Below are 22251 nucleotides of genomic sequence, written 5' to 3'. Positions count from 1 at the left end.
TTCCTTAGAGCAAGTTGTTACTGCCTCCATAATAACATGGAAAAGGGTTTTAGTCTCAGTCCTGTAGTGCAGCACCACACAGCAGTCACATTTTCAGTTGTGCTCAGGGCACAGGAAGCTGAAGTAGGGAAGTTGGGTTGGTAGGAGCCCATCCACAAGTACAAGAGTTGTTCAGAATTGCTGCTCTGGTCGAAGTACCTGACAAAGAGAGCTGGGAAGGGGCAGAAATGGGCATAACCAGGAGCTCCCCTGGAATAGATGGATCATACAATCCTTCTTGTACTTTTATTTGTTTATTTTTGGATTTTGCTGTTGCCATCACTGGTGACAGGGTTTCATTATGTACTTCACTGCCTTCATCTCTGGTGTCCTGGGCTGCCTTTTCTGTTTGGTTTTTTTCCTCTCAGCTCATAGCATCAGAGCATAAATATATTAAGAGATGCTGAAATATATATACATCTATGTGTCATGAATACTCGCATAAATAAGGATTTGCTAGATCGAGCCTTTTGTAGCTGACCTAATTTTCAGTTTTCATCATATTACAGAAAGATTTAATACATGTTTCGCACTTCAGAGGGGTTAAGGAATGAGGAGGCTTTGGTGTAGCAGGGCTGGGCCAGCAGAGACCTCCAGCCTGGGTGAAGAAACAGAAGTGAGGGGATGGCTTTGCCAAGGGCTGTGCACTGTCTGAGGAGCTCATACACTGCAACACAGAAAAGGACAAGCCAAAGAGAATGCTGATGGGAATTTGTGAGTAGTGGGAAGAAGCCGGACTGCAGCACAAAGCCCGATCCCGTGTGGCACAGGGCATGTAACCAGTGGGTTCAGGGAAGGCTGGTGCCAAGGAAGGCGCCCACTGTTCCCTCCAGAAGGGTGGCTACACAGGGACCATCTTCTGCAGAAAGCTGTGGGGAGGAGGGCTGGAATGTGCCCGGAGCTGTTGGCTCTGCTTCAGCCATGATGGCGATGGGGCACCCACAGCTCCTCCCAGGAGTGCTGCTGCTGGGGTGGATGTGGGTCTGGTGGGAGGCACCCTGTTGTACAGTGCTAATGGTTGGTGGGAGGCACCCTGTCATACAGAGTTAACGGTATGAGCTGTTCATCTCAGAAGGGCTCGTCCAAACCACGCTCAGTGACTCTCCGGAGATGCACCCATCACCAGCTATGAAAATCCTTATGCAGCAGGGCATGAAGAACCTCAGATTACCTCTCTCCCTTTTATTGCACAGTGCTATTTTTAATCCTTGCTGTGTGCCTTGCTGTGTATTAATCATTTTTGACAAATTACGGTGTGTTGTCTTCCTGTTGTGTGAATTGCCCTGCGCTATCTGCGTGCGCGTATTTTAGCAATAAGTGCCCCCTCGTTTCCTGCTGCTGGTGTTCTATGGGCAGGCTGCCACCATGACCGATAGAATTATAAAGCCATTAAGGAAAAGAGCAATAAGGTCATCTAGTCCAAGCACTGACCCATCACCATTTAAGTATCAGGAGAAGCTGGTGCCCAAATTTGGCTGCGCTTTTGTCAATGCAGCTTTTCAGGTCTGTGGCAACAGGCAGTACCCAGTAGTCATGAGTTCCATGCCATTAATAATCCAATTTCTGTGTTGACATGGCTGTGTGAGCACAGGTGTGGTGGTAGGATGGGCATCTCAGGGAAGGCTGGGCTACTCATTAGATGGGGAATGCATACATGTTGATCTTGCATCTCTGTGCAGGGGGGTGTGAGGCTCACTACAGCCATTCTGGACCAGGAGGAGATCTTTTCTCTTACAGGTGACAGTTGCTACTTGCTGTGGCACATTTCTTTTGGGTAAAGCATTCTAATGCAGAACCACTGCGCAACCCAAGAAATGCACCATGAGAAAACTCTGAGATGCTTTTAGGGACCTTCTCCTTGTAATCAGTGCAAAGGAACTAAGACCACTGGAGGCAGCACAGAGATTCTCTTTCAGTACTCATACCATGGGAAGTCACGTCCTCCATAACCAACCAAAACCTTTCTGAGAGGTTGCCTGTGAGTAGAGAGGGCAGGATTTTGCCCTGCCACAAGCCTGTGCAGCGCAGCAGCCATTAAAGAGCATGTCTATGTCTGCATGGGATGAGGAGCACGGGCTGCCAGCAGCACTGTGCCTGAGCTCTTGGGCACACCTGACCTTGGCCTCTCTGAGGGTCCTGGGCATGTATGGCTGGGTTCTAGCAGCGCTTGAGCTGTGCTGACTGCTGGCAGAGAACCCCCTGAGGTCAGCATTACCTGCCCTGCCCTTGAGAGGAGCAGCACTTACTTGGCAGCCATCTGAGGGAAGCTGCAGCCAGCACGAGGCAGGGCCAGGCTGCGACACCAGCGTACGCAAGCAGAGCTGTGTGGATAATACGAGTTTTTCTCTTTTTGATTTTAGAATCAACCTTGTCCTATGTTAGGCAGCTGGAGGCAAGAGTAAGACAGCTGGAGGAGGAAAATCGCGTGCTGCCCCAGGTGGGTGACTTCTGCTGTGGGAACAGTAGCCAGCAGCCAGACAGCAGCGCTCAAGGTCCGGTGCCGGAGATCGGCTCAGTGTTACGAGTCCTTCGGCTCTGCTGCATTTGAAGGCTCAGGTTGATCATCCGGGGAGTCAAAGGCACTCACATCTTTTGTTCGTATTGCTTGGGACTGAGTGGGGTATTTGCTGGAGGCATGTACTTTTCTCCCTTGCAAGTGTTGATAACTAAGAAAAATTCACTGGAAGCCGTTGCTTGTAGTTAAAAATTAATGTAAGGGATGAAAATCAGAGAAACAAACCTATACACTCTGGTATCATTCCAAGTTCTTGTCATTAAAACATCAAGTTGTGCTTTTTTTTTTGAGGTTAACCAAAATCTTGTGCTCTGGAAAGCAAATGATTTAGGTAATAATAACTGGGTTATATCGTTTTTATATTCTATGCATAAAAACAAAAAATCAAATGGAATAAATAAGCAAATCTGAAGTTACAGGTTTTCCCAGTACCTTTTTAAGAATGGAAAATGCAGAATTTCATTAAGAATGAATCAGACACTGATCATTTTCCTGTCACACCCGTGCATATTTCTGTCGTGTTTCATTCAATAATCCTTAGGAAAATCTACTGTTCTCCAAATGAAGGTGCCAGTGCAAAATGAAAGAAGTTGTGCCTAAAAGAAGATGTTACACCGAAGGATAAAAGTTGATTGTTATTAAACATAAAATACTTTGATTTGAATTCAAGACAAAAATGATGTGTGTTAAGAAGTAAAATGCAGTGACTCAGATATATCTGCTTCTGTCACCCAAGGATTTATTTCCTTTGGGCTGATTTTAAGCCAAGCTTCTTTCTCACCCATAACATGACAGTTGGAAGGGCCTCTGTAGCTCATGTTTTGCTCTTATCTTGCTGTACGGCTGTGAGCCATTTATGTAACTTCTCTACACCCAGATTTGTTGATCTGGATGAGAAGGCCTGAAAGCATGTCTGAATGTCTCCCCCTGAACATGCATACAGCCATCAGTAGGAAAGATAGCGGTTGACCTTTGGTGATAAAGGATATATAAAGGTGCTCAGAGCAAACATTAGCAGAGCTGTGTTGTGTTTCAGGTGTAGGGCAGCTTTGCGGGATAAATTGTGCAGAGGATTCTTTGTGGGCGAAATCTTTAGAAGTGACCGTGTGTTTTATCTGTGCAGGGCCAGGGGTGCTCCGGTGGAGATCAGGTGATGTGCATTCCCTGATCTTGCCAGAGATCGGAGCAGCCGAGCTGTGCATGTGGAGTTCATTGGAAATCTTAGGTGGGTGCCAATGCTGGAAAGCAGTGCTTGTGAGAGTAGAGCCTGAGTGCGTAGGTGCCGCACAGTGCTGCTGTGGGTGTGCTGAGCTGCTGCTGCTACGTGTTTTAAGGACGCAGGTCCAAGTTTGTCTCATGGTTGGTTCTGTTGGCACCAGGATCTGCAGTAGAGTGCTGAAGTTCCCTGACATCTCTGGGCACTTCGTTGTGAGGAATGATGGGTGATGTTGGTTTGCATTTCACACGAGATATCTCACTCATCTTCCCTCCTGAAGAGAGTCCGTTTTTGGAGGGAGGCATCACCACCCATATGCCATCCTGGTGCAGGGGCAGTCGAGACTTATTCTCTCCTCATGCTGAGCTTTTCTTCCTTCTCCCCTCTCCTTTCCGTGCCCTTTCTTTTCCTCCTTTTCTGCTTTTTTGTCACTCATGAAAATGCACCGACACGTTTATTAACGCCCTCTTCAGACAAATTACTCCCTTCATCTACACCTACGTGTGGTTCTTTCCTGTTTTATTTTGCTTCATTTCTCTCACCCCATGCACGTGTGTTTTCTTTTCTCAATCTCGTAGACCTCTGTTGTAAAGGTTTTGCTAATATACAGCGGCAAGAACTATTCCAGAGGAAATGTTTTTAAGTGCTGCCATCAGTGATCAAATGGAAAATGAGTTTTAGTTTGCTCTGCTGTACTGAAGGAGTTCCTTGTCAGCAGAAACGCAGGCACACCACTGAGTCAATACTTCAGCTTGATCAGGTAATAGGAAAGGTATAAAATGAACATATTCGCTTAAGCGTGTTAATGCCTCTTCCCGTGCGGCAGAGTTGTGCTGGTGATGGCTTACAGAAGTGAGCTTCAGAGTCCTGGGAGTCGGGTCTTCTAGTGAGGATGCCAAGCTGTGCCAGCTGTGCCCAGGACAAACGTGTGCAGCTTGCACCAGTGCTTCTCAAATGCTGGTGTGGGCAAGGGTGTGTGACAGCAGTGTGTAGAGAAAGAAGGATTTAGGTGGGCATGTTTGCTTTGCCCAGTGAATTCCAGGCTGTAGTTGCCCCATGGCACCAGGGCAGGTACAGCTCCCTGCGGCCTGGGGCTCTGCCTGTGATGCTGCCTCTGAATGTTCATGAAGCTCCAGCATCCCTGGGGATCAAGTGCTGACATCCAGAGCAGTGCACAATAGCAAGGCTTTGCTGTAGCCAGACCAGAACTCCGTGCATTTTCTAATGAAGATACCCAGCTATAATTAAGAAAATATGCAGAGAGCAAACAATGGATCTGGATCCCAGTTACAGCTCCCTGGGCTGTGCTAGTGCTCGGTTATGTGAGCGAGTAATTCCAGATAACTGCAAACAGCAGAGTTCTCACAGGGTTGGTCTTACACTGGGGAAGTGAGATCAGGATCTGGCATCCACATGTCAATTAACTGGAGATATCCCTGGATTTTGAGAGGGTAGAATTTCAGGGCCGATAAGCTCAGCTGAAATGTTACAGAAACGTGGACATCTGTCCTACAATGACAGCGAATGCATTTGCAGAAGATATTCTTGGCAAGCCCCCAGCTTGAATTGCTTCAGTTTTATTTGTTGCATAGGAGGAGGGATCAAGAGGCAGAGATGGAAAGAGCTTTCCTTCTTCTAACTCCTCGTCCTTGAAAGGCAGCAATGCCTTGTAGTAAAGGGAAGAGGAAGCATTGCAGTATGTTGCCCTTGAGCAAACAAAGCTACTGGGGATCCCGGCTGCTGCAGCACCGGAGCCATGGAGCAGCTGCGTTCAGGGCTGGGGCTGAGCTGTTCTGCTCCATGTCACGGTGCCATGTCTGCCTGTTTCCTTCTTCATTTGTGAGTCTCCATTTCCATCTCCTTCTGTTGCATCTCTTTCTTTTCCAGTGCTGCTTCAGGCACTTTCTTGGTGGTCGGTTGGGTTTTTGTTTGCTTGTTTGCTTTCATCCTTGCTGGCCTTTTCCAGCCCTGGTGTGTTGAAGTGTGAAGCAGCAGGCCTGATCCTTAGGTACACACTCAGTTATTTTTAAATCCTTCCAGCACTTTTCAGTTCCCTCTTTCTTCCCCCTTCGATTGCATTCTATTTCAGCCTACATTTCCAAACCTTTCAGAATCTTTTTGCTGAGATAGGTATTCTTGGTTTCCCTCCGCGTGGCCTGGTTTTAGTTAGAAATCTAATTAGAAGATGGGAAGTGTTTGGTTAGTACATTTTTTGTGTATGCAATCTGTCACACACAGTTCAGTGCTGTTCATCTCCTCCCTTTCATAGCATGTAGTAGAACAGAGAAGCCAACCAAGATGTAATTCAAGCCCACTGAACTCATCATGTCACCGAATATTTGCTGAAAGTAAATCAAGAGCATTTCCTCACCCTGCTTTTTCATATGATCTCATCCCCAGTTTAAATTAATAGGCTCAGTGGTCTGCAGGGAGGTTTATGAAGGGCCACTGAACACAGAGGTGCTGTGGACTTGCCCCCATGGCAACCTGAGTGGCTTTCAGGGTGCCACAGGGGTTGTGGGTATGGTAGCACGATGCAAAGCAGAGTTCCTCTTTGAGAACAGGAATCGTGGTGAATATCCACGGCGTTCAAAACCAGCGTGTTTTAATTGACAGGAAAGTTCCTCAGAAAAACTGCTGCTGATTACTGGCTCAAGAGGTAATTTGTGGTTGGTTCCCTCCATCAAAGAGCTGCCTGTGCTACCCAGGGGTCTCTATTCTGACTGTGGCTGTGCCTCTGGCACTCCAGGAGCATGAGGGAGATGCTACATTTCCATTCATCTGATTTTTTGTAATGTGATATTGTGGACTTGAGTGAGATTTCCTGTGCTTTCTGTTCACTAAGGAGTTGCATATGGGCTCTGGATGTTTAGTTGATGTACTTGCAACAGAAAATGGTTGTGTGTGTTTAGTGATTGCACTTCTGTTACCTTTGTGGTGAAATGAACAGAGGGTCTGATGTGGTTTTTACCTGCTCCTGGCAGTGCTTTCTGCAGCCCTGTAATCTGCACTTTCAACTCGAAGGAATGAAACCATGCTGCAGCCTGGGCAGAAGGGCTGGGCAGCCAGGAAGGCTGTAGGATGAAGAGCCAGCACAGTTGGTTCTGATGTTGACTTCATGCCGTCTATTCAAAACAGCCCAAGATGTTTTCTTCCACAACTTAGCTTCTGGATAATGAATGAAAAGCTCTGTTCCAGAACACGTGGGCACCTTGGATGCCTACTTTGAGTGGCTGGATGCCAGCGATGTGTGGGGTCAGAGAAGAGGAAAGGAATGGGTTTCTGCTCCTGTCCTCAAGGTCCTGCTTAGGGTCCAGTTGTTGTCTGGGTCAGGTAGCGGTGGAGAAGGGACACAGTGCAGTGAAACTCAGGTGAGCTTTGGATGGAAGGATGAACATCACCATAGTCCCCCAGGCAAGCAGCAGCTGTGAGTGAGCAAAGGTGTACAAAGCAGGTTCTTCCAGTCTCCTGGGGCACCTTGTTTTCAGACACCACCAGTGTGGCCGTGTGCCTTCTCCCCTCCTTTAGCTGCAGTGCCTCAAAAGGTCAGACTGCAGCTGGTAGTGCTGAGGGGGCTGTGAGCCCACGAGGCATGGAGAGGAACAGCAGAGCTGTGTTCAGAATGGCCCCAACCCATCCTGGATGGAGCTTCCCCAAAGAAGGCACTGCGCTCTGCTGCCCTTTGGAGTGTCCTCACCCAGGACTGGGCATCCCTGAGCTGCATGTTGGACCACAAAACTTGCCTTATTTATTTAAGAGAGACTTGTGTCTCCTGTGGAGGACAGAGGGAGGATGGAGAAGGTTATCCAGAGAGCAAGCACAGAGTTTCCATCTCCTACCAACATGTGTTGAGATGGGATTGTGCCATGTTCGGCAGAAGGGGCTGTGGAGGAGAGGTGCCTGGAGCAGCATGATTCACAAGGCTGTGGGATTTTCTCATGGTCAGGAGGCTTTCGATGTGCAATCTGTTCTAATTTTCCTAGCCTCTTGATAGCAGTATTTCCATTTTACCACCCAAAACTGGCCAAAATCTTGCTGGCCCTGGAGTCAATAAAGAAACAGAATACTTTGACTCAGAAAGAAAAATAAACTGAAAGCCAGTCCAAAGCTGAGGGAATTTAATCCTAAACCTGAAGCACTCCATTCTGCTTTATTACCCCTTTTCCCTACTCATTCATTTCCTTTCCCAAAGTAGAGCATTGTCTGCTCTGTCTCTAGCAGACATATAAATCCTTCCCAAAGAAAAGTAAGTCCTAAATCTCCCTTCGTAGTTCACAGCAAATTGATAACAGTCGATGCGGAGTGTTGTAGGGTAATAGCGTGCTGTCTTTGGACTGGGGTGCCTTTCATTCAGGTGTTTTAGGGACACCAGTTCTATGGGACTGAGCCTCATGCCACCTCTCCATGCCCTTCTCCTCCCAGTCCTGCTTTCACCTTTCCTGCTGTTCGGTTGCTGGACGTGATGTGTTGCTCTGTGGGGCAAGTGCCGAAGGGGCACTGGATCTGATCAGAGGCTCTTTCCACTGTCATTAGTTGTCTTTCAGATACGCATTTGCCACGTGTTCCTGCAGGAACTACTGCCATGTTATTTCTGAATGTGATGGTGTTTCTGATTCTGTAAGAAAGGAACCTTTCTTCTCTCTCTCTCTCTCTTAGAAATGTTCATTTTCTTGTTCTTTACCTTCCTTGTTTTCAAACCAAATTCAGCACACCGAGTGGCAGTGAAGGACCCTCCCTAAAGAGTGGGTCGGGCTGGCAGTAGGTTGGCTACTCTGCTGTCAGTGTGCAGAGGGGGTATTTTAGCCAGCAGCTCCATCAGGTTCCCTTGGCGCTGCAGTGCTCCAGGGAGCGCCGTCTGTCCTGCAAAGTACAGCCTGCATTTATTTAGTGGTGTCCTGCCAGACCCTTCGCAGCACCCCTTGGTGAGAGAAAGCCCTCTACATTGTCATTCTTTGGTGCAAATCCGGAGCAGCCACAGCTGGAGAAGGAGTGCTGGCTGCTCCAGCCCCTTCCCTGCTCAGCCACACTTTGCAGCACAGCTTAACAATGTTCTGTGAGTCAAAGTAACAACCTCCAAAACGCCTGGGATAAAATTAGATGTTCTGAAATCCTTCCCCTGGAGTCAAAGTCGTCTCCCTGAACCTCACAGCACTTCTGTGAGGAAGCGCACCACAACTTTATTGCTCTGCCCTGATTTTCCAGGTATATCGGCCTTTGGGGGCCGGAGTGTGCGGGTGATGCTCAGCAGTGGTGCTCAAGGTACCCATATGGGTGTTGGTTACTGTGGCTCAAAAGGAGGCTAATAAATAAATAAATAAATAAGTAAGTAAAAGACATCTGTTTTAATTAGTTACCAACCATTTTCTTTATTAAATAGTCTTTAATTTTTTGCGAAGGATCCCATTAGGATGCCAGGAGGGTCAGAGGGGAGTTACTGCTCAGCAAACGAGCCAGCTAGCGTCAGTGGACATGGCTCAGCTTCTCAGCAGTCTGAATCAGTGGTAAATGCCCTGAAGGTAACGCTCCTCCGGTACAGTCCGTGCAAAACATCTTGTCTGTTCCTCAACACGTGTCATATTGTCCTGGCGACATTCCTGTGGGCACCACCGGGATGCTGCTGTCATCAGCGGGATTGTTTTTCTGTTTGTCTCTCATTGCATCTGTGGGCTCTGTGTTCCCTGGGGCAGGGGCAGGCCATCGCCATGGGATGGTGCCAGCTCTAGGCTCTGTCCAGTTTACTTACATTAGTACCATCTTGGTTTGAAGGTGGAAGCGGTGGTTTTCTGAATAAGCAAGTCTTTTTTGCTTCATCTGGGATGCACATCTGTTCTCAGGGGACATGTGACGAAGTACTGTAGCTTATAGGGAGAAAAGCTGTCTTGCAAAGGTGGAGCCAGCATGCATGGTATATTGATAATACAGTGAGCAGAATGTTGGGCTGTAGACCATGCATCGCTGCTGAACCTTGTGAGAGCAGCTGTGATTTACCCTGAAGTCAGGGCTGGATAGCCAAGACCTATCGCAGAACCACTAAGGTTGGGAAAGACCCCTTAGGATTATCTAGTCCAACACACTCCCACCATTCCCACTAACTCAAGTCGCTCAGTGCCACATCTCCATGGTTCTTGAACACCTCCAGGGACGGTGGCTCCACCACTTCCCTGGGCGACCTTTTCCAGGTCTCACTGCTGTGTTGCACTGCTAAGGGGCAATTAAGGCAGGCACTGTGGCACATCTGCTTTCCATGGCTGGGCAGCGCTTGGAGTCCTGCTGAAGCTTCCCAGCATGTCCCCTGCTGCTGCCTGGGAAATAAGGCTACGTTAAGTGATTCTACCAAGACAGCACATGTATTTGTTGAAAAAAACACCTTCTTCAGTCCTCTTAAAATACCCATTGGCAAAGCCACTTTACTGAATGGAACTTCTAACAGCGTGCTCTTGACAGCCTGTAATAGCTGGTTAGTGTAAGTGAAATATTTGAACAATGGCCGATACCTTGGTTGCTGAAATGGATTGATAAGAAGTGCACAGAATATAGTTCAACATGATGTGAAATCTCAGCTTTTAGTTTGCTAGGAGGTCTTGCAGCAAGCAGAAATAGATATAAACGATACTGCTGTATTTGAAATGGAAAGTGAGCTGCCAGCCAGGCAAACTGCCCAAACTTCCCATCTCCAGACAGAGAGCAGATCCTGCTGCTTCCTGGGGAAGCAGCTCGGGTTGGATCCTGCCTTCTTTGCAGGCTAGAGTTTACAGTTGTGGGATGACAGCAGTCATCTTAGCTGTCTGCCTGAGTTAATGTTTTAATAGGGATGCAACGCTTCAGTTTCCCCAGCTGTGTGGTGGCACGTCTGTACTTTCCTGCCTACACTGTTGCTTTGCAATGAACGGATAAAAAGCATTTTCAGAAATATTTAGTAGCAAAACGAGTTCTCAGGATATAAGCAGTGCCACTTCAGAACTGCTGGCTCGCTATTGCCGATATCGTCAGCTCAGTGTTGTAAATCCCAGGTACATACTTGTCTTCTGCCTTGCCTCTCCATTCCCCAGCCATTCAGGGCTCCGTTGCTGGCACTGAAGCCTTTGCTTCCAGCTTTATGATCTACGTCTGATTTGACCCTTGCTATGTTATTAGACTTTTAAAACAGTCAGTTGCTTCCTTCCTGCTGTCACTTTTTCTAACGTTCATCTGGTCAGTCTGTGTTAAAAGCACAGTGGGTTTGTGATAAGCTTATCGTTATGTTTCTTTTCTTTTGCGTTCTTACAGTCTCTTCCAGTTTGCAGCTCACTGTTTTGCTCCAGGTTCCCACTCTGCACCTTTTTGTTTATGTGGAACACTGGCACGGGACTGTTTTGCCTGTGAACACAGTGGCATGGTGACTGGCTTGATGTTGGGCTCTGTGGTTTTGGTTCCTAGTCTCATTTGATACCAAAATGCAATTTGAATGCAGGACTCCTGTTATATGCTTTTGCAACGTTTTATTGATGTAACAGAGGTGGGAATATGGTATTTATGCCACCTCATCCAAAATATGTTTGAGAATGTTTCTGCTTTGTATTTATACGCTTGCATCGTCTTAGGAGAACGTAGCAGTACGTAACAGCAGCTTTAGAGGCAGTTTATCACATTCTTAGTGAGCGTTGAGGTAATTCCAAAGCTCAGGAATGTTTGCATTGACTCTGGAGAGGGCAGGTGGTTTTCTTGATGATTTTCTTGATGGTTTTCATGATGAGTTTCCTCTGATCACCGGTAAGCGTTGCTCACAGGGCTGCAACACGCACACAGGGAAGGTGTGGATGCTGTTTGGGTTGGTGGGGTAGCAGGGCAGAGGGGATCTCAGAGCCCAGGGAGCTCCACCTGTATTTCACACTGCATGTGAAATGCTGCCCACAGGTAGGATGCAGGCTGCTGCCCAACTTCCAGGTAGGAGGGGATTTCTCCCTCCTTTTGCTTCTGTGTGTTGGAAGGAAGCTAGAAATGAATCGCCATGATGTTACTGTGAACCTCCTAGCTACCCTTTATTTGGTGGTGGCTTCTGCTGAAATGTTGAACCATGTCTTTGGGCTTTTTATTCTGCTGTAAGTATTTAAATTGCATTGAAGAATGCACATCGGCTCTTGAGTGCTTGCAAGCAAAAACCAATTTCATTAGTGCTGCATGACAAGTCAGTGTTGAACTCGTGAGCTGAGAAGAGGGAGAACTTCGGTGCAAGTGCAGGGGTCTGAACAACTGTGTGTGCAGGAGACAGCAGGATGTGCAACTGCCGTGGCTGAGCAAAGGGCTGAACAAATGCCAGCACCAAAGGAGAGTTTGATGACATCAGCCTGTATTGCCACGAGCTTCTGAAAAGGAGCATCACAGTATGACTGTGGTGCCTTTGAGACCCACGTCTCTGTGGTGCTATATGCATATGCAGAAGTGGTTTCTGGTAATGATTTGCCTGTTTTCTACCCAGAAATACGGTGTGAATGTTTCTTTTGGCCACACCTTGTCAGTTCTGCTTAGGATGTCAGCTTTGCAGGGCTGTCTTGTATGCATGCGTTCCTTCCTAGCAATCAGGGGTCATTTGTTCAACTGGAAATGAAGGACTTTGAGAGGTGTCATCTTTTCACTTACTATTGTGTCAGCAGGAGCTGCTTGGTAAATATTGTCTAATGTTTATTGAGCAGAACAATTGTTGAAAGGCATATCTGTACAGTGTGCCTTCTGACAAAAGGCACTGGGGTGGCCTTGCCTCTTGGTGAGAAGTTAGGAACGTCAACAACCAAATATCTGAAAGAAACACTTGTCTGATCACATCCGGCCATAAAAGGGTTATTTTGCCATCTGCTGCACGGAGGCCTTGGGGCAGGTCTGTCCTTGGTTGTCAGCCGTAGGAGCCAGGGCTCGTGTCTTTTCAGGCTGTTAACATCTCAGGATCCGGCTTCTCTGTGTTTACTCATTGCCAGCTCACTCCTGGGATTTGGGCACAAACAGTAAATAATGACAACGGAAAAGCCTTTCTCAAGACGCACCGCTGTTGCTCCAGAGATTAATGAGCAGCTTAATAGTAGCTATACATTAGCTGGTTGCCAGTTGATAATGATTACTAAATAGAAAGAATATTGAATTGCACCACGCAGTGCAGTAGTGAACACCACTGTTCTCCTGGTGGCCCCTGCCTGTGCCTGGGGACACGATGCTCACTGTGGCTTCCCCTGCTTCTCGTTGGTGCATCTCATTATAGCTCATCATCAAACACGTTCCTGAATGAATGTTTTTTTGCTACAATTTCTCTGTTTTTAGTTCCATAAGTGCAACATGGATGTTACGCAGTCATGGAAGGGAGCAGATGTGAGCAGGAGGGAGGAAATCTTTGTAGCATCTAGACCATGCGAAGAAAAATACTTGATAACTTTTACTAATGGGTGGATTTCACCGTGTTTCAACATAACACACAGACAGTGACTGCATGTGTGATTCCTCTGAGCTCGAGGGAGAATGAATGAAAGCAAACACTTAATGCCCTGCTTGATTTTAAGAGAACAAGTAAAGTCTTTGAAAAGAGAAACAAGATGAATTTCTCTGTGCTTCTTTAACTGGACACGTTCAGACTCTGCTGGAGTGAGTTCTGAGCCTCTGAATTGTGTTCTTCGAGAGACGTGGCGTGGAAATGCCTGAGTGAAATTTCAGTAGAGGCCTGCAGATGCCCTCAGTCTTGTGTCTGAAGCATAAAGAGCCCTGGTGATGCATGTGCTGGTCCATTCGTCTCCATTTATAACCATTCTTAGAGGCATGTGCTCTCCCTGTTTGGAAGGAACGTTGTATCTCCTGGGAAGCACTCTTTTCCTGTTCCATGTCCCTCCCCTCTGTCCTTTCCTGCGCTGCATGGTCTGTGTAAGGAATGTGCGGCGTGTCCCCATGCATGCCTGCATGAACACTGGTCCGTCCCAACTGGTGCTAATGGTCTCCCTTTCCATCCCTCCCTTTAGGTTGTGTGGAGGAAACTTGGAGATGCTGCAGGGTCGTGCCCTGGAATTAGGCAACATTTGTCAGGAAACCAGTACAAAGGACCGATGTAAAAGGCCTGAAGCACATCCTCTGTCTGAAGAGAAGGAACTAGAACTGCTGACCAGAGACCAAGAGCCGGCGGTGTGCTCAGCACCATCCCAGCTGACGACGGGTGCCCTTTTGCTCTGCATGGGCTGCACTGCGGGCTCCTGGAGGTGGTGCTGGGAGGTGTGTTGGAGGATCTGGCTTTGCAATGACCCACGGAGCTCTGTCTCACTATGCTGGCTAGCGAAACGCTGCCGCCGCCTCGTCCCTTCAGCACCGCATTTAGAAGCACTGAGATATTTCCATTCCTAACTAAAAGACAGCAGGGGTTTTGCAGCAGTTACGTGAAGGGAGTCTTTATTTTGGTCAGTTACAGCGAGTCTCTAGCAAGTCTGAACAAATTTTCCACTAGATATACCAGTTTTTCACCAGACTGGAGAGACACTGATGAACTGTTGTGCCTTTGGTCCCCACAGTTTTGACAAAGTCATTTCTTAGCAACTCGCACTTCAGTCTATAAGGTATCAGCTAATGGTGCTTAAGCAATTTACGGCTGATTATTATTATTATTATTATTTGCTTTGGTAGAATAACTGCCTTTGGAGGTGCTAAAAGACCATAACGTCTCCTAACCAGCCAGTAGTGTAGCATAACTACAGTCCTTGTAGTGAAACACGATTTCTTTCTAAATGAAAGTGAAGATAGCTTTCTGTTCAATTTACTTTGATGCAAATCGTCTGAAGACGTGTCTGGTGTTCACGGCCCTGTAACAAACAGAACACCGAGGCACCGCCGCTACAGGTCTCAGATCAGAATTTCCATCAGAGTGTTCTTCAGAAAGTGTTTTCCAGCCGTCAGGACGCTAATTTCTACTGTTTAATTTAGAAACACGCTGGTTTATTTAACTAGAGTCTATAAGAATAGGAATTTAAAAGATTGTACTGCGTCGTAATAAAGCTTTTTCTCGCTGCTGTAGCGTACTTTGAAAGAAGAAGGTTTTATTATACTTGGAGCATGTCTTTCATTATTACGAGGCAGAAAGCTCATGTTCAGACCGCCTGCGGTTTGACCAGAAGATGACCTAGATGAGCTTAGTTTATTTTTTACCTCTGTGTATACTAGTTGTGTGTATCAAACTGCAACGATAGGTATTTTGTGTATATCTAAAAGCAACAGTAGTTTCATGTATGAATGTGCAACAGGCTTGTGACCGCTGTTGCTTAACTTTTTACCGTAGGCAAGCATAAAAATAATAATAAAAGTTAAAGGAAAAAAAAAAAATAGGAATGCAACAATTCCTGGGTTTTTGGTTTCTTCTTGGTTCCGAAGGTTTGAGTCTGTCAGAATGGGTTCTGTCCGAGCTTGCAACATGCTGTGTTTGTGAGCTGTTTGCGGTGGAATGTAGCTCCGTTGCTGTACAACCTTTTGTTGTGTAGGAGTATGATGTAAAAATCTGCTAACTGTCTTCAGGAGAAAAAAACCAAACAAACAAGATCTGTGTTAGTTTGCAGCAGCAATTAGGCTGGTTTCTGTTGTTATTTTTGCGTGGTACCATTCAGTATGAGGCCTCCGACCCAGCACTGATTTCCCAACAGAACTCCTGTTTGCTCTGTCTGCTTCAGTTGGACGTGCCGTTGGCCTTGCGTTTCCAAACATCGCCCTCTTGCATAATTTCTCACATATATAACCCAGGTCCAGCAGCTGTGTGCTGTCTTTACACGTTGATTTTCTCCCATACGGATCGTTTGCATAGTAAAACTTAAATTGTTGTATTCCTATGTATCTATCTATATATATGTATGAAAAATGTAAACCATGTACTTGTGCCTGCAGTATGTATGTGCAGGGGCAGAGCTGAGGGACGCTGGTCTTTTGACACTATACTTGTGTAAATTTTGATACTGTATTAAACTATTTTTTTACAGTTCGACATATGACTGGGTATCAAGTATCTGTGTTCATCTTAGCAATGGTAATAAATTATAGAATCTCACCACTGTTTGCTCTCCTTTAATGACTGAAGCCGGGAGATACTTAGCTCTTGGAGTGCTTTGAAGGAGCTTTCTGGAATGTTGCTGCTTGACTGAGAAATCAGCTGCATGCAGTGGGTTTTTGTTCACCTTCTCCCCAGCTGTCTCCAGGAATCCCAGCTCCATGGACTTGCTTGTACCTTATGACCCTATGAAGTCCTGGTTGTGCTTTAAGGGCAGCCCTGGGGTATCTACTCGTAGTTGTTCTGGCCCCTTTCTTGTGCAGGGCTGCTTCAGAGAGAAGATGGGCAACGTGGAGCTCCAGGAGCCTTTTACCCAGGTAAGAGACACAAAGAGTGCTGGTAGTGCTGGGGGGGAGGCCCTCTGCACCTGCTGCTCTTCTGCCCTAGGAGCTGCCTCCCTCTTGCCCTGTGCGTGCCAGGGGAGGGCTGCCTGCTGCTGCTCGTGCCAGACAGCAAAGAATGGCAGTCAGTATCTTGAAGCTATTGAATCCTGTGAGAGCTCCTAAAAACACAGCTTGCTGGGGGAAGATGCAGGCTGTGTGCAGAGAAGAGGCTCAGTGCTGCTGCGGGGTCTGGTAGCCTGCACTGATGAATAACCATTGCTGTAGCAGTTGGAAACCTTTGTCTGCATCATCTTTCTCTCTGCTCATGCAGGTGCTGCTCAGTAAGGTGCAGTCACACCAAGCCTCATGGGTTCCTCATTCTATTGGTTTTTAACTTAAATGCTTCAGTAAAAAACATGGGCATGTTGTTACAGGGCCGTGTTCAGCTCCTGAGCTGAGCATGAGTGAGCTATAAGGTTCCCTATGCACGTGGATTTTAAGTAGCACTTGCATAGCAGATATATAGCAAGAGGATTTTATTTTCTGTGGTGGAAAAAAAGCTGTTTTGCATAATAGTCACAAAGTAAAGAATAGCAGTTTGTTTTTCTGCAAGTGAGTGGTTTCAGTAGAGCCTGTTCCCCAAAGGTTGCAGTTGATGGATGTGTTTATGAACATGGTGCCAAGCCAACATGCCCTTTTTAATACTTTAAGTGTAGGCTGGACGCCAACCCAAACAATCTCTGCACCTCGGGAATGGCACCCAGCTCTGTGCTGCCTCAGCCTCCCAAGAGCACCATGGGCTTTCCACGTCTTGTAATCTCACCATTTTGGTGTAGAACGAAATGGCTCAACCAGAGATCACTGGGGGGGAAGGGGCAAGGGGGAGAAGGGGAGAGAGTATCTCAGCGAGACTGTCCTTTAGTTTGAAGTCTTTCAGAACACAGTAATGATAGCAGCTGCCAGGTATATAATGCCAAGATGTCTTTGTATCCCCGGATTCCTCTTTTTCATGCTTGGATGAACCATGTGCCTGGGGACCCCAGCCACGGACGTTCCCAGAAACCTGAAGGTAAGAACAGCTGACTGGATAACAGCCCTGCCTGGATTAAATATGTAAAGACTCTGCGCTGTTAAATCAACCAGCCAAGAGGCGCTTGCTGGGCTGCATCACAATTACAGCACTTCCTCGCACCTACAGTGTGGCCCAGAAGAGAACTGTGAGATACAGGTTGTGAGCTCTGACATGCTATCCGATTCATACAGTAAAAGAAGGAAGGAGCAACTAGTACTTTCGCTTTCATTTCCAGAAGGTGATGGGAGCCTTGTCCTCTCAGCTATTTCACCGCTGCCATCATCACATGCACAGCATCACTTAGGGTGTTTTTTCCCCAGGCACGTGAGCTGTGGCTGTGGCTGCACTTCCCACTTCTCTTATCAATGTGTTGACCAAAGAATTACAAGCCCTGTTCAACATGACCTTTGCTATTCCCTTCCTCTCTGTGCACACATCCCACTAGACATACGTTTTTCCTCCGGCTGTGTGGTTTTTGGTGATGGGGGGAGGGTCTGAACAGCATATCCTGGTGTTTAGTGGGGCCTTCTGGAGCTCTGGGTTTCTGCAGCCTTGTCCATGTGTTGGTAACTCCTGTAGTACCAGCCAATGGGAAGTGCCCCAGAGCCTTCTTTGCTTGCTTCCATCTGATCTGCTTCCTGAATACCTGGCTCATGAAGTGCCAAAATAATAATGATGAGTTATTTAATATGTCAGAACATGGTAATTACTCTCCCCTTGAATAAAAATTAATTGGTGGTAATTCTCCCTTCAAGGCAGTGGCCTTGGCCCTGAGGTCTGGATGCCAAAGTTTGCTTGGCGTGCTGTTGTATATTTCTTTTTCCTCACTGCCATGAATAGGTGGAAGTAAGTTTTAAAAATAACAAGTTTTCATATGAAAAAAAATTGAAGGAAAAAAAAAAGACTGAGGAAGTTGTGTCCTGACTCTGGAAGGGAGGGCAGAGAGAAGAGGGATGAAGGCCTGCCCTGCCAGCATCTGATGCAGGCAAACCTGCTGCTGCCTTAGTGCCAGTAGCAGCATAGCCCATTTGCTACTTAACTCACCTGTGTGCGTGGCCCAAGAGAGACTGCGTGAGAAAGGAAGTGTCTTAAAGTTCTCACTTGTGTTTTTTATTTATTTATTAAGCATTGCTCTTCCAAACTGCTAAGGGTCGTGTTTGCCCCTGAACAGTAGCATTGCCTGCGCCTGAGCACCTCAGCTGGAGAGGGTTGGTGGCATCTTTTGTGCAAGAAGCTTTGAAAATCCTCAGCGACACGAGGACATCTTGACATGGGTGAGTGCGCTGAGCACTGTTAAGCCATAGCATCACTCCTGGTTTCAAAGTAAAGGTCAGAGGGTGAAAGGAAAGCACTTGCTTTTGGTTTTGAGGTGGCTTTTCAGAATAGGATCAGTTTTGTTGGTGGGGCGATGGGAACATCTGTCTGTGGCATGGGGTTACTGAGCTGCTCTGTTTGCACAGGCATTAGACTTCATAAGACAGGAAACAAACTAAAGATGTTGTTTTTCTCCCCCTGCTGAAGGGGATGGATGTGTTCACAGCCTGCTGCACGTTCCTGCTTAAAAAGAACCAGAACTCACCCTGCTCAACCTTGAAAATCCCAGGAAAAGCACACTGAGAAACATGGAAGTGTTTCCATGGGAACTCTTGCTAATGAAACGAACCTGTAACGGTTCTCAGTTTCTGCACCAAACTACAAACAGCAAATGCTACAAAGGGAACCAGTAAAGAGCAGAATAAACCAGCAAAACTGCTAAATTAGGTACGTGCATTCCTCCCCACAAAAATCAAACATAGAAACAAAGTCTGCAGGAAAATGGGGGGGGGGGGGGGGGGAGGGGAAATACTAAAAGATCGTTTTAATTATAGCACATCCAGCCAACGTAAACCCCATGGACTGTGTGAAATCAGTTTTGTCCTCCTGGTACGCAGCAGGAAGCTCTGTAGCAGATCAAATGCGTTCAGGGAGGCTGTCTTGCTAATTGCCGCTCCTGGCTGAGCCAAAGCAAACTATTGAGACAAAGGAGAGAATTCGCTTTTTATTTAGTATGAATTATGAAGTAGCATGTGTGGATGGGCTTCACAGTAACGCTGCTTTTCCTGCGGAAAAACATGTAGCTCTAATCCTGTGAAATAATTGGAGAATTAACCCCTGGTTTCAGGCTAGAATCCCAACACATGCCTGTGTTTAAGCAGAGAATGAATGCGGTCTTGAATAAGGCTTTTCTTTCGATACCAGCAGATTATAGAACTCCACTCAAAGCCAGCTTTTATTTTTGTACGTTCTCACTTTATGCTGACGTTAAAGCAATGTGTTCTTTTTTCTCTTGTTGTGACTTTCATACTTTCTCTTGTGTTTTGTTTTAATTTGTAAGCCATCTCAGAGCATCGCTTTGGCCTCTCACTGAAGATTCTGGAGTTTTGCATTGGGCATTTCAGGGCTGCAATACCAGCTAGGACTGCTGGTAGCCCACTAAACCTTAGCTGTAAGTTTTATCGTCCTCCTGTGCTTTTTACCTGCAGCGTGCAAGTGATGTGCTCTCCCAGTAGCTTAGCTGAGTGTTAGCACGTGTAGTCATGGACAATTGAAAGCTGAGGTGGCAGCAGTGACTAACAGAGGCGAGCTATTCTCAGATGTGAGTAGCCAGTACTGGAGCAACTGGTGATGATGAACTTCTGTGTGTGTGTGGCCAGGTTTGTAGGAAGGGTGTGCAGAGGTGGAATAGCAATTAGCTGGGGTTGAAGGTTGACTCTTACCATTGTGCAGTGATGCAGTAATTGCTCCGGGTCTGCTTTCTTTTATGTTGTTTTGAATATGCATCATGCAAACACTGCTTCTTGGAGCCCTCCTGCTCTGGGTGGTGCCATCCTTTCCAACTTTGTGATTCTATGATTCTATGATCTTCCATACCAAGCGAGGAAGGCTACTCTCCAAGGGAACAAGAAGTCACAAATAGCATAAGGACCTCTAAATCTCAGTGTTTGTGGTTCGCTTTCTGTCTCGCTGAACCATAATCCCATCTGTCCTCACTTAGCTGCCTCTCAGTGCTGCTGTCCATCAGCTCCCTGCAGAAGCATCATCTGTCTGTTGGTGCGCGTGGAATCATCCCTGTGTGCAAGGGAACAGCCAACAGATCTGTAGGGCTGGAAGGAGAGCAAAGGTTCAATGGCTTTATAGCTGAATACATTAAAAAATAAAAAGAAAAAATAGAAAAAGAAATTCATGATGCACGATATAAGAAGTTCTACTGAACTTATGTACAATATAGGAAGAGAACTGTATAAATTGTTAGCATCCTACCTGTCAGGGTCAGCGTGTGCAGACATGAAGACAGCTTCGCTAGAGGAACAAGTTGCAAGGTAGCACATCGCTGTTAGCTTCCATGCAGGAAAACATCCTCTCAGTATCCAACCAGAGAACATCTCACCATTAATCCCCTTGCTGCACCCCGTGGGGAGCCTGGCCATCCTTTCCCCAGCCTGAGGGTTTGATCATAGAATAAAATCATTAAGTTTGCCACTTCTTCCCACCTTTTCTCTACTTCTTCCACCTTTTGCAACACTTCCCCAAATTTCTCCACGTTTTCCTTATTTTCCCACCTTTTCCCATGTTTTTCCATGCTTTCTAAGTTTCCCTATAATTTCCTTTCTCGTGCTATCCCATTTTTCCAGTGCTATCCCAACATTTCCCTTGCTTTCCCAATTTCCCCCCTTTTTTTTTCACTCTGTCCAAACTTTTGTCCTGCTTTTGCTTCCTTTTCCCTTGCTTTCCCACCTTTTTCTTTCCCAGATTTTCCCAATTTTTCCCAGTTTTTCTCATCCTTTCCCAGATTTTTCTTTGCTTTCCCAACCTTTCCCATTTCTTCCTTTGCTTTCCCAACTTTTACCAGTTTTTCCCATGTTTTTCCAACACCTCCCAACTTTTCTCATGCTGTCCCATCTTTTTCCATTCGTTCCCGCTTTCTCCCACTTTTTTAGGATCATAGAATCCTTAGAGTTGGAAGGGAAGATTTGGAAAATCAGTCCACTAAGATACCTAGTCCGACCATCAGCCCACTGACGATGACTGATGGATAATCTTGATTGGAGAGGGCTGTTTCCACTTGACACATTCCACATGGTTTGCAGTCATGCACATCACTGGGCAGACAGGGAGAAAGGCAGGAAGACTGTTATATTTCTGTAATCATAAATTATGCCATATGTTACCTGGAGTTCAGTCTCTAAATTCTGCATTGCCCCCAGTAGCATCTGGCTGTAATTAAGCTGCCTGCAGAGCGGGACTGCCCGGTGGTTGCACATCAGGGCCTGACTGAGTGTGGTGGCAGAGGAAAGGGGTCAGACAACTGCAGACCTCAACAGGTCGCTTGTGTACAGATGAGTTGCTGCCACGATTTAATTAGGCTGTGGGAAGCACGCTGAAGTGATTCATAACAAGTGCACAGGATAGGAGTGGCTTGCAATAATCTGCAGGGAAGCTGCTGCTGTTGGCACGTGCCAGCAGGGAGAGGTGGGGACTCCTGGGCTTGGCCCTATGGACGTGCAGAGGCAATCCCCATGCACTGCATGATGTACTGCAGGGACAAAGGCTATGTTGGTCCCTCAACAGCGCATGTGGCCTTCATAAACCTTGAGATGTGCTTATGTTAAGTCATAACTTTCCTGTGCCCAGCAAAATTGAGGTAGTTGTGAAAGCAGTGTGCAGTAAGCGTTCTGCTCTAAGGTCCTCGTGGAGAGATTTTCAGGTTAAGGAAAGATACTGTGTTTCCCTCAACAAGAACCAAAACTGACAACTTCATATTATCTGACAAGCATTCCTTGTCCCTTTGAAGTTCTTTCTCTGCTCAGATAAAAGGCCCATGTGACTGTGTGCTCGAGCTTCTCCCTGCTAATATCCCCGCATTAACAGGAAAAGGGAACAATAGGGAGCAGATGACTTTTGATAACGTTTCCAGTGATCTGGTCTGCTACTGAGTGATGCTGAGACAAGTGCAGAAACGTTCTTATCTTTGATCTTGATGAGATAATTGACTCTCAGCATCCTTTAGCAGTGCTCAGC

At 46.6% G+C, this 22251-nt stretch overlaps 1 protein-coding gene across 5 annotated transcripts in view; it reads left to right on the top strand.

The window, feature by feature from the left end:
* The window catches only part of CCDC85A (coiled-coil domain containing 85A), a 58075-nt gene extending 42277 nt beyond the window's left edge, over nucleotides 1–15798 (top strand). The window contains exons 4-6 of one of the 5 annotated variants that reach the window (XM_072333281.1): nucleotides 2400–2476; nucleotides 9167–9286; nucleotides 13742–15798. In XM_072333281.1, coding sequence (XP_072189382.1) covers nucleotides 2400–2476; nucleotides 9167–9286; nucleotides 13742–13831 — 287 coding nt within the window. In that variant the 3' untranslated portion in view covers nucleotides 13832–15798. Of the gene's footprint in view, nucleotides 1–2399; nucleotides 2477–9166; nucleotides 9287–13741 lie in introns of those variants that run through there. The other 4 variants (XM_072333282.1, XM_072333283.1, XM_072333284.1 and 1 more) reach the window with 4 other exon arrangements.
* The last annotated feature ends 6453 nt before the right edge of the window (nucleotides 15799–22251 follow it).

Source organism: Excalfactoria chinensis, chromosome 3, assembly GCF_039878825.1.
Source record: "Excalfactoria chinensis isolate bCotChi1 chromosome 3, bCotChi1.hap2, whole genome shotgun sequence".
Classification (NCBI taxonomy): domain Eukaryota; kingdom Metazoa; phylum Chordata; class Aves; order Galliformes; family Phasianidae; genus Excalfactoria; species Excalfactoria chinensis.
Note: the sequence above shows the minus strand (reverse complement) of the source record. Positions and strands in the feature narration are given on the sequence as shown.